The 16137-nt window shown below is 33.2% G+C and overlaps 2 protein-coding genes across 14 annotated transcripts in view; one reads left to right on the plus strand and one right to left on the minus strand.

Moving 5' to 3' along the window:
- The window catches only part of Flo2 (flotillin-2), a 126944-nt gene that overhangs the window by 32859 nt on the left and 77948 nt on the right, over nt 1-16137 (minus strand). The window lies entirely within an intron of this gene.
- LOC110187126 (glucose dehydrogenase [FAD, quinone]) lies at nt 388-5257 on the plus strand. The gene is made up of 3 exons (XM_020956536.2): nt 388-838; nt 2311-3295; nt 4229-5257. Exons 2-3 carry the CDS (start codon nt 2320-2322, stop codon nt 5128-5130), a joined length of 1878 nt encoding a protein of 625 aa, XP_020812195.1. The 5' UTR covers nt 388-838; nt 2311-2319; the 3' UTR covers nt 5131-5257.

Below are 16137 nucleotides of genomic sequence, written 5' to 3' on the forward strand. Positions count from 1 at the left end.
TAGATCAAGTTAGAACAAATCTCTCTCTTTGTATTAACTCTTAAAACCCAGTTTCCAATCAGGTAATCAACATATTTAGCATATCTCTGCCTAAACTTGACCCACAACCAGCCTAAAAAATACACAAACATACAACAGGTTTGCCAAATATCTCAATCAAAAAACCTGGTCTTATCAGAATAAGAAAAAAAAGAAAACTTTAACTTTAACAAAAACGAAACCCCAAAAAAAGAGAGAACAGAAGAGAATCATTGATCTTACAAAACCGAAAAAATTATAATCAAAAGCTTCTTTCCAAGCATTAAAGATAATCGCAAGTGCAAAGAGATTCTGTATTTTAGTTTCTAAACACATATGTATATATGTATATTCTCGATTCCGTATCTGCAGAGACCCTCTAGACCCTCAGTTCTGTTCTGGGTTATCAAAATACCTCGCACCTTGCAGCGCCCATGGCTAATCTTCGTGTGATAAGGGGAGTGCCACCCGGCGATGAAGGCGGAAGGTGCGTCTAATTTATGTGAGTATATGATGGGGTATATATACGGTCGAATGGGAACGGGAACGGGAACGGGAATGAGAACGACAAATGCAAATGTCTCCGAAGCTTGTTTGATTTACGGACACCGCTGGCATACGAAAAGCTCTCCAAGCACGGCCGTACAAATTCCGGACTTATACCGGTCCAACACACCAGTTGCCGTTCAGCAAAGAGAGCGAGCTAACGTCCAGCGGATCACGGATCACGGACTACGGACTACAAACTACAGAGTTAACCCGAGGATAACTAGAGAATTAACTCAAGGAGCATTAGAATATATTTCCCAGGATATAACTGGTAAGTTTTATGGGAAAATCTAAGGAGAATATGTTGTAAAATATTCGAGTTAACAGGAAAAGAGGTCCAAGTAAATCAGGATTTAACAGGAACTTAACAAAAGGTTAGAAACCGTGCAGTTTAATTTTTCACCGAACAAAAAATACAGAAAAACTCTAGGAAACGTTGTGTGTTTAGGTGATAAATTAATAGTTTCAACAGTTTCTCTTTGAAATATTAAGGTTAACAGGGATATCAAAGGAACTTAATCAGGGGATGTTAAAAATGTACTGGTTAACTTTTTCACTAAGCAAGAAATACAAACAAAATCCAGGAAACTGTGTGTATTTGGAAAAAAACTTGATAGGTTTAAGAGAATTATTTCTCTGAAATATTAAGGTTAAAAGGGATATAAAAGGAACTTAATCAGGGGATGTTGAAAATGTACTGGTTAACTTTTTTACTAAGCAAGAAATACAAACAAAATCCAGGAAACTGTGTGTATTTGGAAAAATAACGTGATAGTTTCAAGAGAATTATTTCTCTGAAATATTAAGGTTAACAGGGATATCAAAGGAACTTAATCCAGGGATAGAAACTGTATGGGTTAATTTTTGACAGAGCAAAAAATACAAGAAAAAATTCTAGGAATTCTGTGTGCATTTAGAAAAATAACTTGATAGTTTCAAGTTATTGTTTTCTTTGATCTCTAGAAGGTAATCTGTAGTTAACAAAAACTTAACCTAGGGATAAAAGTTGTCCTGGTTAAATATTAAAAAAATAAATATTAAAAATTCAAGAAAAATAATAATAACAGGATCATTTTCTTAGGATCTATCCCTGATCTTTTAAAATGATTTATATAAATTAAAAGTTAATGTTCAAGTTATTCGGGCTATAAAAGTTGCATTGGTTAAGTATTTTCTTGAAACAAAAAAAAAAAAAAGAGAAATGGAGAGAGAAATATATATAGAGAGAAAAATATAGAAAGAGAAAGAGAAATATAAATATATATATATAGAGAGAGAGAAATAGAGAGACATTCTAGAAAACTTTAACTATTTAAGTATTTAAAGATTTTCTTTATAGTTTCTATAGGATATTTACCAGATCTATTACCAAAATTATATATAGTTATACATTTTCTTAGATATATTTCAAGTTCAGAATAGTATCTTGCGGGTAAAAGCTGTACCGGGTAACTATTTTTTTAGAAGTGTATATAGAAACTTCAGAAAGTTTTATATATTTTGAGAATAACTTAATAGCTGCCAGTGAAATTTTTCCCAAGTAAATAATATATGACTCTATCCTGATCTCTAAATCTTATACATAATATAATAGGTAATTTATATATTTCTATATAGCTTAACTTAACTTAATAGCTGCCAGTAAAATTGTTCCCAAGTAAATAATATATATGACTCTATCCTGGATCTCTAAATCTTATATATAATAGGTAATTTATATATTTATTTATATATTTTTCCTAGCTCTTCGAGATGGAGTTCCTGAGCGCCCAGTGCGCCGCCCGTTCAGCGGGTCCGGCCAACACGCTCATGTCCCTGCTCCTGTCCACCCTGATAACCAAGTATTGTGACTTGAGTGGCCAGCAGCAGTGGCCCGAGGATCGTGGCGATTGGTTGGACAAAAATGGTGGCTTCAAGGGTGAGGACTATGATTTTATTGTAATTGGATCGGGAAGTTCGGGTGCCGTTGTGGCTGGCCGCTTAGTGGAGGAGTCCAACTGGAAAGTGCTTTTGCTGGAGGCTGGTGGTGATCCACCCATTGAAACGGAATTCGTGGCCTGGCACATGGCCACTCAGTTCTCCAAATGGGATTGGCAATATCATTCGGAACCCAATGGACGTGCCTGTATGGCCATGTTGGGTGAGAGTTGCCATTGGCCGAGGGGCAAGATGTTGGGCGGAACGAATGGCATGAATGCCATGATCTATGCCCGTGGCACCCGGGAGGACTTTGATGATTGGGAACGTAGAGGTAATCCTGGCTGGGGTTATGACTCTGTCCTGGAGCACTTCCGCAAGGCGGAGGATTTGCGTTCCACACGTCCGGATTATAAGCCCGGTGATCATGGCGTTGGTGGACCCATGGGCATCAATAACTATGTTTCGGATAACGAATTTAGATCAACGATCCGCGCTGGCATGCAGGAGATGGGCTATGGCAGTGCTCCGGATTTCACAGAGGGTTCTTTTGTCGGACAAATGGATATTTTGGGAACTCAGGATGGTGGACGTCGCATAACCACTGCACGCTCTCATTTACGCAAGGATACACCGAATTTGCATATCCTGCGACACGCTCATGTCAAGAAGATCAATTTGGATGGCAATAATAGGGCCGAAAGTGTGACATTTGTGCATCGCGGTAATAAGGAGTACACAGTGCGAGCCAGCAAGGAGATTATTCTATCTGGAGGAGCCATCGGTTCACCACAACTTCTACTGCTCTCAGGTGAGTTTCCCAGAAAAGGGAAAATTATATATAAAAATCATATATAAAAAATACCCTCAAAATAAGGTCTGAATGTCAAGAGCTTCATGTTCTTTATAAACTTCTAAAAAATCTAATTTTATCACGTTATAAACTTATTTTTAAGATGCATTTTTCCTAACCCCATCATTTCCTCTCTATAAAAACTGTAATTAAAATTTATGATAATCCCTTAGTTAAATCAAGTTATTTGTAGTTTGGCTTAGCTTCTGTGTGTTTGTTTTTTGTTTGGCCTGCATTTAAAGACCTGGTAAAACGCGACTCTTGATAAGTGCGATTAGATTAGACGGAATCACTAACGGTATCCCGATATCAGAGAAACCGTAACCGGTGTCGATGCCATGTCAAAGTCACACGCTCAAGGTCAAACGATCACAGTTCGGATCATAAACTACATAGCAAAAAAAAAAAAAAAAAAAAACACACACACAAATAATTTAACGATAGAGTTATTTTTTCCATCCGGTACTTTCCCTTAGAAGTTAAGGGTCTTACCTATATTTTACTTGATCAATATGAGTTACGAGCTTTGCTCTCATATTTAGCTTTAGTTTAGTTTCAATTGCACTCACCTGTAAAGAGAAAGGGAAATAAAAGTTAATTAGTAAATACATATTATAGAAATCATAACAAACTAAATGTAGTTGCCAAAAGAACACGTTTTCGCTGTGTTTCATGAATTTTAATAGGAAACCTGTCATGGTTCTTTAGGTTTGTTTGGAAGAGACAGGTTTTTATACACTATAAATATAATTTTGAATAGAATTTTCAACTGGTTTTGAGAACAAACTTTTTAAACAAGAAGGCAAGCATTTATAAAAGTAATAATATCTATTTGTTATACATATTTAATAATTTATATAGTAATATAATATATTTTATAATATTTTCCAGGCATCGGTCCCGCCGATCACCTCAAGAGCCTGGGTATACCCGTTAAATTGGATCTTCCTGTGGGTCACAATCTCAAGGATCATGCCAGTTTGCCGGTCATCTTTCAGATTGATAAGTCCACAGCTAGAAAACCCACTGAGGAGGAGCTTGTGGATGCCATGTATAACCTCTTGATGGGTCGCTATAGCAAATTGTTGCATCATGAGGCTACCGCCTTGACTGGTTTCATTAATACCACTTCGATTGAGGGTCCCAATCCGGATATTCAGACCACAAACTTCTTCAGTTTGATGCAGAGTCCTGAGCTCAAGGGTTATGTGGCTGCCACCGGGTTTAATGATCGTGTGGCCAAGAGTATTCTTTCGGCTAATCAGAACACAAATACCTATATTACCTATTTGCTACACCTGAAACCCTTCTCCGCTGGCAGTTTGACCCTGAAGACAGCCAATTACTTGGATGCACCCATTTTGGATCCTGGATATATGACCGATGAACGTGATGTGGATACTTATATTCGTGCTTTGAATATCTACAAGAATCTGCCAAATACCAAGGCATTTAGTGAGCGAGAGGCGAAGCTTCACAAATTGGATTTGGAAAAGTGTAATGGCCTGAAGTATCAATCGGATGAGTATTGGCGTTGTTATATTCGTCACATGACCACCACTGTCTACCATCCGGTGGGCACCACTCGCATGGGACCCTCATCCGATCCCACCGCTGTTGTGGATCCACGTCTTCGTGTCCACGGGGCCAAGGGATTGCGTGTGATTGATGCCAGCATTATGCCCGATATTGTTGGAGCTAATACCAATGCCGCTTGCATCATGATTGCCGAAAAGGGAGCCGATATGATCAAGGAGGATCATCTCGGCAAAGTGCAGCACAACGAGCTCTAAGTGAGCATCATTATATACGAGTAGACATTCTATAGTTTTAAGTACCAAAAAAGTGTCATCGAACGCTTCTATTTTTTTTGTTAGTTTTTTTTTTTTGTCTCTAATAAATATGCATTTGATATAAAAAGGGGTTTGTTTCTATTTTTTTATTTAAAGAAGAATTTAAATGTGTTTGGAAGAGGCTAAGTGCTTTGTTTTAAATGGAAATACATTAAATTTCTAGCTAAGTTTTTTAGAATTCCTAAAAATACTTACTTCTTATTTTTACATACATTCTTCCGAAGAGTTTCTACATAAATCTACACAATCTTTATTTTTGCTGTGGTTGGTGTCTACACTAAATAAATATCAACAGTGACTTTAAAACTGTGTTTAAGTTACAAATAACAGTTAAAGTTCAATTTTTTTATGCCTGTCTTTAATGTAGAAAATATCATAATTGTTTTCTACTTATATTATAAAAATCGTAAATCTAACCTAGCGAAATGACCAAGTAAATGTTGCTAAGAAAGTGTATCTAGCATCATGTTGCCAATATACATGGATCTTGCATAGCAATTTCTGAGACATTTTATATCTTTGCATTTTAGTTAGAAACTTAAAACACATTAAAGGAATTATTTCCGACCCTATAAATCATATATATTCTTGATCAGCTTGAACAGCCGTGTCGATCTAGCCATGTCTGGGAGAACATTTTTTTTTTCATTTTTTTTAAACATTTTTTTCATCGTCAAAATTGTCAAAAATTGATCAAAAATTTTAAAATTTTTACATTTTAAACAGAGTATGCAGATTTATTATTTTACCTAAAACTAACATGGGACTGCTTTCCGATTTAAAATTAATAGATTTTTGGCTGAGTTATGATATTTTATAGATTTAGTTAAACAAAAAATTGTTACACAAAATATTAATAAATATCGACTGAAAGAATGGTATTATATTTCAGTCAGAAGCTTAAAACTAAGTGAAGGAGCAATTTCCGACCCTATAAATCATATATATTTTTGATCAGGATCAACAACCTAATCTTTCTAGACATTTCCGGCAAAAAAAAAATTGTTTTTTCAAAATATTTTAAATCATTAAAATTTTTACAAATTGACAAAAAAATAATTAATTTTTTGACATTTTTAACTGAGTATGCAGATTTATTAACCTAACAAAAACTAATATGGGACAGTTTTCCGAACTTAATTAAATGCATTTTTGGCCTAGTTAAGATTAAATTCCTGTAGGAACATTTTGGCTTCTCGAAATTAGTTTCCGTTCTTGTTATTTTTTGGTTTTCCTTGTTAATATACAAATTTAAACAATTATCATTTTATAAATATATATAAATGGTAAATAAATATATATATTTAAAATGTTATATTATATTTTAAAAATGTATAATATATATATATTTAAAGCTAAAGCTTAAGATGTTTCGCCTGTTAGCCTTTCAGCATGTACTCCCCATGAATACTTTCCATCAAAATTTGTATACTTTTACACACATAAGTGTCTTATATCTCCTCTTTAAAGGAAATTGCACAAATTCCTCGAAAATCACAAAATATTGGGTGTGATTTTTTTTGTAATGATGCTGATTTATACGCTACGAAAATATATATTCATAAAATAAAGTGCACCATCAGCATTGAGTGGCGATTGTTTTGTATTGAGTCTGGGGCGACACTCGATGCTCGGTCGGCCTGGTTAGCTCGTTTCATTTTTGATTGACAGCTTTCACTTTTCATTTTTTCGCCTTTATATACATATATAATATATATGTATATATATTTTATAAATTTTTTTTCGGCAAATTGCCGCTCAATTTGTAAAATATTTGCAGACAGCGCGAAGCGTGCCAGTTTTTGGGTTTGTTTGAGCCTTTCGGCGTTCATCTAATGCATACCAAAAAAATATAAAGCTAAACGCAATTAATTGTTGGCCAAAAGTGTTTCGGCCATACTCGAAATTATACAACTTAAAGGTGGGATTTAAGTTTCTGGTTTTTAAAGAGAATTAATTAATAATTTAAGGATATAGATACAATTATTCTATCTTCAAGCAAACTCTTTTAATTTAAACTAATTTATAAGTTATGTTTTTCTTCAATTAATTAATTTTTGAAAAGAGAAATATTAAGATTTATTTTAATTAAAATTTAAGGATATAGATTATTCAATCAACAATTATTTAATGTACAAATAAACCCTTTTAAGAGTTATTTACTTGATATTTTTTTCGTTAATTAATCAATTTTTAATGAGAGAAAAGTGTATCTTAATTAATTGAATATCCAAGAATATAGATACATCTACAAACCAAACCCTTTTAGTTTTCATTAATTAATTTGCTATCATTTTCTACAATTTAATTAGCCGGAAAAGCAACTGCCTTATCCCTATTACACATAGTTTAAAGTGAGTGTGGAAAAATGTACTTTTAATATAATAATTGTTTCGTAAACATACACACTATTTTTGACCCCATTTTCCACGGGTCGCTAAAGGTCTTGCAATCCACTCTTCTTTTCCTGCACTTGACCAAACCTTACCACAAAAAATGGAATCCAATTAAATGAAATCGCTTGCGATACAAACTCGGATAGTGTTTAATGGATAAATGAAATACCTGACACATTCGTTGTGTCGGTGGAAAGTGGAAACATACATATAGATATAAAAATAAGAAAGAAACACTGGTGGCGGAAATTCCTAAAGTCCGAAAGCACAAAAACAATTTGTACAGTTTAAGAGTTTAGTGATTAGATGAAAGATGAGAGATGCTCTTCTCGCTGTGGTTTGGCTGCTGAATGTCAGTCTTTTTTTTCTTTTTTTGCTACTAGTCACTCTTTTCCTTCTTTTGGGTAACCCAAGTGGTAACCTAAATACGCACGAGTATTGAATGAGAGTAGTGCTTGGATGTCGGGCACGTCGTCCAAATCCGGCATGCTCGACTGCCGTTCAGATACAGATACACACACGAGCTCGAGGTATCCGTGAGATACAAATCGGAGATGGACGTGAGAGGAGACCAGATCGTGAGTGGGTTTTAACACTCCTCAGGTGGCCATAATTAATCACAAACTTGACACTAATTAAATGATTATTTTTGTTGGGAAAAACTCTTAGGAAGGAAACCGAAATAAATTTACTGAAATCATAGCACACTTTTTGGGCAATTTGCTTAGAGGGAATAGACTTTAGACTCTTGTGTAACTATACAGCTAAATAACTAAAACTTAACATCAATAAATTGTTAATTTTTGGATTATTAAACAGAATTATTCGACAGGAAAAAAATACAGATAGCATAGCATATTTTTTGTAATTACGGAGAGAAAATAAATTAATAATAAATCACAGCATATTCTTTGACAGTTGTTTGAAGGTATTAATCAAGATAAATCCCTTTTGTAGTCATACTATTTTTGCTAAACAGTTGAAATTAGACATTATTTAATCAATAACTTTAAGAAATTCTAGAAGTCTAAAAGAAAACTTTTTTACATATGTATATTTAAATAAAAACCAAAATCCTATAGATTTAAAGTTGCTATAATAATTTTCTTGGGAATTTAAAATGTTATATATGGCTTTAAAATAATTTTTATAAAGAATATAGCAATTGTGACAGGTTTAATATTTATTATATAAAAAACTCCTGGCAAATATCACCTTTAGAATTCTGTAAAATAAATTTTTATATATTACATTGTGAATAATTTACCTAACTGATATTAATAATATTAAAGTTTAGTTTATTTTAGAAATCAGTTTTCCTATAAAATGATTAAATTGACTCAAAAATAAACCCCAATTTCGTGTCACGCACGCGAGCATCACTATGTGAATTACGAGTTACTCGCCGCACTTGATGCCATTAGCCCATGGCTTCGTTTCTTGCATTTGTCGTTTAATGAAGTTCATTTCCAGATGGATCCATGGGATGGAGATACGGATGACGCAGCGCAAAGATAAAGCCGGGCAGGCATTGAACAAAAAATAAGAAAAACAGAAGATTTTTTGGAGGTAATACAAATATTATTATGTCACCCCGTGGCTGGCGCCTCTTCAATTTGCCCAACTCTTTTTTTGCTTTATATTTCTTCTTTTTTTTCTTTTGTATATTTTTCTTGTGGCCTCTTCTATTTTCACTTTTAATTGCCCTCGAGCCAAAAATTGTTTGTTGATTGGGCAATTGGGGGGACCTCTTAAAAAAAAAATACCATTGCGTGTGTGTGAGAGTGAGTTTCGAGAAGTAAAGTACATAGATCTTTGCCGGAAATCGTTTAACGTGTAGGTTAGTGTAACACTAATTTGTAACTGTAGCGGAAATTGTTGATTAAATATGCACAGAAGCCTGGGAACCAAAAATGCAAAGTCATTATGAGGCATTAGTGCTTATTAGATGGGGTTTTTTGTTTGTTTAATGATTGGAGTAATGGATTTCTCACTTTCTGTAAAGTTTACAATTATTAAAAGCGAAAGGGAGAGTATTTAGAGTATTTTGTTTTATTCTGTTTATATTACCTAAATAATATTAGTTTAAAAAAGGTTTACAGATAACATTACACTTGGATTTCATTATTTATCAAGTAGTTATCCGTGTTGTATAGCAGAACTATTAGTTAAATAATTAAAAAAATAACATTTAAAAGCCCCAAGTGATGGTCTCTCACAGAGTGTGTAATTAAATGAAGCCTTAACCCGAATAAATTAAGTCATCCTTGGTTTGTCAACTACTTGCCTCAGAATAGAGGTCACAAAGCATCGTAAAAACTTTAAAGAAAATACATTCAGATTCCCAAGAACAAGTTTCCATAGTTTTTCACAATATTCACAAGATCAATCAAAGGCCTGAGCCTCTTAATTAAGGGGAAAAACTAAGGGCTTGGCCATTAGGTTTGGAAAAACCAAAATAAAAGCAAAACAGATACAAAAACAAAGGCAACAAAAATATTTTATTGTTAACATACTTATATTCTTGTTTGATTAGCAATCGAGTTTAATTATAACCACTTTAAATACAGTATTAAATATATAATTTAATTAAAAAGAAGTAAGAAAAAGTTGCTGTTAATATTATTGCACTAAATGGAAAATACTCTTGCATTTATCCTAACTAAGATAAAAAAATTCGCATTCTTGGAATCATTATTTATTAATATTTTATATGAAAATTTTTTCAACAAATCAAGGTTTAAAAATCTCATAACTTAGCCAAAAATGCATTAATTTTAATTCGGAAAGCTTTCCAATGTTAGTTTTTGTTAGGTTAATAAATCTGCATACTCAGTTAAAAATTTAAAAAAATATCATTTTTTGTATTTTTTTTTTTTAATTTTAACCCCTTATAAAATGATCAAAATTTAAAAAAAATTAAATTTTTGTCGGACACGGTTAGATCGATTCCGCTGTTGAAGCTGATCAAGAATATATATCACTTATAGAGTCGGAAATGATTTCTTCACTAAGTTTTAAGCTTCTGACTAAAATTAGAATACCCTGTAAGGGTATCAAAATACAACTACTTCCTTGTTTAGGTTCACTTTGGATTTTTGATTTTAGTATTATTTATATATATAAACCATTTAAACCTTAATCTTTTTTTGAGTTATATCAAATCTTCCTTAAACCAGTTGAAAATCTCAAACAAAAATCGCCTAACCAAAATTATATTACACTCTGCAAAGGTATAAAAACACAAAGACAGAAAAAAAACATTCGCATGGAAAACTCTGGTCAAATCGCTTGGTTTTGGACTTGGTCTTGGTCTTGGGTTGACCTTGCCCCATTAGATGGCGATATATCAAACGATCGTCACATTTTCGGGCATTACATTGCGTGTGACTTTCGTCATTACATTAACCAAGTTAGTTGGTAGAGAAGTGGATCGATCTCAGGGGCTGTGAAATACAATTGGGAAATGTATCAAGCAAAGTCTGCCACGTAAATTAACGAAAAAAAGACACTATACATTCACTGTCCTACTTTATTTACATAAACAAATGATTACTAATATTAAAAGTAGTTGAAATCCAAGGGATTCTAGGTGTCTTTCTAAATTGCATTACTCATACGCACTGTTGTAAACTACTTAAATATTACTCATACGCAGTGTGGTCACTGCATTACTTTAATTAAATATAAAATTTAGCATTAAATCAAATCAAATTAAATATTTAATAATAATGACACCTATATTTCTTGATTTATATAATATTTAGTTTATAGTTTATAAAAATTCCAAAAGATTTCCTAGAAAGATAATTCACTCACTCACACCTCTTTCACCCATTTAAAGTTAATCCTTGACCGGATATTGCCTTGATTATACAACAATGAACGCAATGCAACACGGAAATCAAAACCAAAAATATATATGTGCATATATATATATATATATCTTTTCGATTAAGCATCTCAGAAAATGGTGCAATTTTGGTAAATTCAAATTCCATTCAATTTTCCATACGACTGATTCGAAAAAAGACAAAAAAAAAAAAAAAAAACTAGTTGCGTTCGAATATCCGCCCGATATCAGGTGTAATGTAATGACAATTACTTGGCAAAAATCGTGTTGTGGTTTGTCAATTGGCTCTCTGGAAACCGGTTGGACCGTGCAACAATAAAAACACAAAATAAGTAAAAAAAAAACACAATCCACAAACAGCTAAATAAATGCCTGAAATTTCACTTGAATCACCGGATTTTTGTTTTTTTTTCTTATTGAACTCTTCTTCAATGCCAAACTGGTCAATTGATTGTGGTTCTTCTGCCACTTGGGTTTTGAGGTCAATCCAGGTACAGGTACAGGTTTAGATACAGGCACCCAAACGCTTTTTAAAAGCCAGAAAATTGTGTACGAATCCGACTTGAGTTTATAACAGTAAGTAACTTTGCACAGTAAGTACTATAATCAGTAATTAACTATGATCAGAAAGTATCTATGTATGATCAGTTACTAACTTTAAACACTAGTAAACAATGACTTGCAACTTTTGAAACACAACACATATCTGAGACGAGGCCGGCAGCAGGCACTTCGTTCCGGGGATGTTAGAACCACTTGGGAATCATATGCACAGAAGTTAAAGATTTGTTTTGGAACAAAAATAAGAGCATTTCAATAAAATTATGGATTTATTCTTGTATATAATTTTACTAGTATACAAATCGGACCATGGCGAATCGGTGGACTATATATAAACATATATATCGCTATCAAGGAACGATCGGACGATTTCTAGAAGTATGACCTGTAATTAACTCTGAACATTAAGTATCTATCATCAGTAATTAACTCTGAGCAGTAAGTATCTATGACCAGTAAGTAACTATAATCAGCAATTAACTATGATCTGTAAGTAACTCTGAGCATTAAGTATCTGTAACCAGTATGTATGTATGCATGATTAGTTATTAACTTTGAACACTAGTAAACAATGACTTGCAACTTTTGAAACACAACACATATCTGAGACGAGTCCGGCAGCAGGCACTTCGTTCCGGGGATGTTAGAACCACTTGGGAATCATATGCACAGACGTGTGACATTTGTTTTGGAATACATTTAAGAGCATTTGAATGAAACTATGGAGTTATTCTTCTATATAATTGTACTAGTATATACATCGGAGCGTGGCGAATCGGTGGACTATATATATACATATAGATAGCTGACATAGGAACAATCAGACGATTTATAGAAATATGACCAGTAATTAACTGTGGTGACCAAAAAGCAACTATGATCGGTAATTAACTCTGAACAGTAAGTATCTATGACCAGTAATTAACTCTGAACAGTAAGTAACTATGACCAGTAAGTAACTATGTTCAGCAATTAACTATGATCAGTAAGTAACTCTGAGCCTTAAGTATCTATGACCAGTAAGTATGTATGTTTGATCAGTTACTAACTTTAAACACTAGTAAACAATGACTTGCAACTTTTAAAACACAACACATATCTGAGACGAGGCCGGCAGCAGGCACTTCGTTCCGGGGAGGTTAGAACTAGTTGGGAATCATATGCACAGATGTGCGAGATTTGATTTGGAACAATGAGCAAGCTATTTCAATGAAATTATGGAGTTATGGATCTATATAATTTTACTAGTATATAAATCGGAGCATGGCGAATCGGTGAACTATATATATACATATATATAGCTGCAATAGGAACAATCGGACGATTTCTAGAAGAATTGCCACTAATTAACTCTGGACATTAAGTAAATATGATCAGTAATTAACTCAGAATAGTAAGTATCTATGACCAGGAGGTAACTATGATCAGCAATTAACTATAATCAGTAGGTATCAATGACGTTAAGTAACTCTCAGCAGTGAGTATCTATGACCAGTAATTATGTATGATCAGTTACTAACTTTGAACACTTGTAAACAATGACTTGCAACTTTTGAAACACAACACATATCTGAGACGTGGCCGGTAGCAGTCACTTCGTTCCGGGGAGGTTAGAACCAGTTGGGAATCATATGCTCAGACGTGCGAGATTTGTTTTGGAACAATGAGCAAGCTATTTCAATGAAATTATGGAGTTATGGATCTATATAATTTTACTAGTATATAAATCGGAGCATGTAGAATCGGTTGACTATATATATACATATATATAGCTGCCATAGGAACAATCGGACGATTTCTAGAAGAATGACCAGTAATTAACTCTGAACATTAAGTAACTATGATCAGTAATTAACTCAGAACAGTAAGTATCTATGACCAGTAATTAACTATAATCAGCAATTAAGTATGAGCAGTAAATAACTCTGAACATTAAGTATCTATGACCAGTAAGTAACTATAATCAGTAAGTATCTCTGAACACTGAGTAACTCTGATAAGTAAGTATCAATAAACATTAAATAACTATGATCAGTTACTAACTTTGAACACTTGTAAACAATGACTTGCAACTTTTGAAACACAACACATATCTGAGACGTGGCCGGCAGCAGTCACTTCGTTCCGGGGATGTTAGAACCACTTGGGAATCATATGCACAGAAGTTAAAGATTTGTTTTGGAACAAATTTTAGAGCATTTGAATGAAACTATGGATTTATTCTTCTATATAATTTTACTAGTATATAAATCGGTGCATGGCGAATCGGTGGACTATATATAAACATACATATATATAGCTGCCATAGAAACAATCGGAAAATTGTAAGACAAATAATTATAATTTTTTCATTTTCAACTGATTTTCATCAAAATGGATATATAGCCATTATATAATAATCTAGAATTTTGTGTAAGATTTTATGAAAAGCGGAGTACTATATCATATAGCTGCTATGCACACAATTGTTAAAAATAATAACAAAACGGTGAATGAAATGAAAGCAGGTATTTATTTATTGTTCTTTAACATAAATATATAAAATTTATATTGTATTAATTCCTTGTGATCGAATTTCAATCTGCAAGGGTATACGAACATCGGCGCGCCGAAGTTGTTGTCCTTTCTTGTTAGTTAATGATTTTAAGTATTATTCTTGAAATTTGAATTATTTTAAGGTACAGGGATTTCACCTTATCGAGTATTGCCTGTTTTCCTTTCAGTTTTTCTTCTTATATGGCTTACGTGAGCAATCCCACATATACAACAAAAAATAATGATAATAATAAACTTAAAACTCGAATTGGAACTTAGGCCCAAAATCCAAAACTTAAAAATTGAGAGAGCGCAGAGCGGAAAGCCAAGTGCTCATAACTGTAAACCGACGAGCGTAAAGAGCCTGAAGGTCGTCTGTCGTCTGCAAGGAAATACAAGTAAGAAGAAGAGAGCCCAAGAAGAAGAAGAGTAAACAGGAAAAAAAAAAGATAAGGCAGTGAAAAGAAACCGCAAATGTCAGATATATGTATATGGAACAGTAAAGGGTAAAATATTAGCAGAGAAAAGGGGTATAAATGACTTTAACAACAAAGAAGATTTTATATTTTTAAACATATGCAGATTTTTTTCTTTATTTTAGTTAATTGTTTATAATTTCTATATTCGTATTTATATATTTTGTATGCATATTTTCGATTATTTATTTACTTCTCATTATAATTAACACAACTTATTTTTCTATATTAAAAGAAAAGCTTATTAGCGTCAACTTAATTAAAAGTAATGCTATTACTTTCACCGCCACTGTTTGTATTTATGGCTATTGCTTATGTGTGCGAGCGAGAGGCTTGAGCTGCAATGTTTCGTAAGGCAGCATCAGTACAGCGTAAATAACAATAACAATAACAACAATTGCAACCGCAACGCATGTGGGCGAGAGTGCGAAAAAGAGAGAGAGCGAGAGAGAGAGAGAGAAACAGAGAGGTAGAAAGAGCTGGCTATAGTTTCCCAACCGGCAAACTTTAAGGAGAGAGCCACGGATGAGAAGAGCCAAGAGCGAGAGAGCATAATAAGCTTAAGGATTGGTTTCTTCTCACTTATTTAATTATTACATTTTTTTTATTTTGATTATTTTTTAAATACGTAAAAACCTTGAAAATATTTCCCAAAGAAATAAACGAAAATCCTTTCATCATTTTATAACATCATATAATTTATATAAAGGAAATACGATTCATTGGCTTTAAATAAGCAAATATTAGTATTAAAGGAATTAATAATTTTATATATATTATAATAAATTGAATATATTATTAATACCAATACTAAATATACTTCAATAGTCAGCGTACATTTTTTTCTACGTAAAGATACACTCAGTTTTTGTTTTTTTTTTTTTTGTAATAATAATAATATTGTTAAAACCCTTTTCAAGGAGAATGCCATAAATAAAGGCCTGCTCAGTGATCTGCTCACATTTTGAAAGAGAGAGTGAGTGCATATTGGCTTCGCTTAGCAAACAAAAGCAAAAACAAAAACAAAAGCAAAGGCAATGAAGAAAAGGCAGGGGCAACGGCGCGCATGCGCAACTGTTCGGTGGCAGCGCGAGCCTCTGCCTTAGCGCCGCTACCGCCTCAGTCG

The sequence above is a fragment of the Drosophila serrata genome, unplaced genomic scaffold (assembly GCF_035046125.1).
Source record: "Drosophila serrata isolate PLE 108 unplaced genomic scaffold, ASM3504612v1 contig_36, whole genome shotgun sequence".
Classification (NCBI taxonomy): Eukaryota; Metazoa; Arthropoda; class Insecta; order Diptera; family Drosophilidae; genus Drosophila; species Drosophila serrata.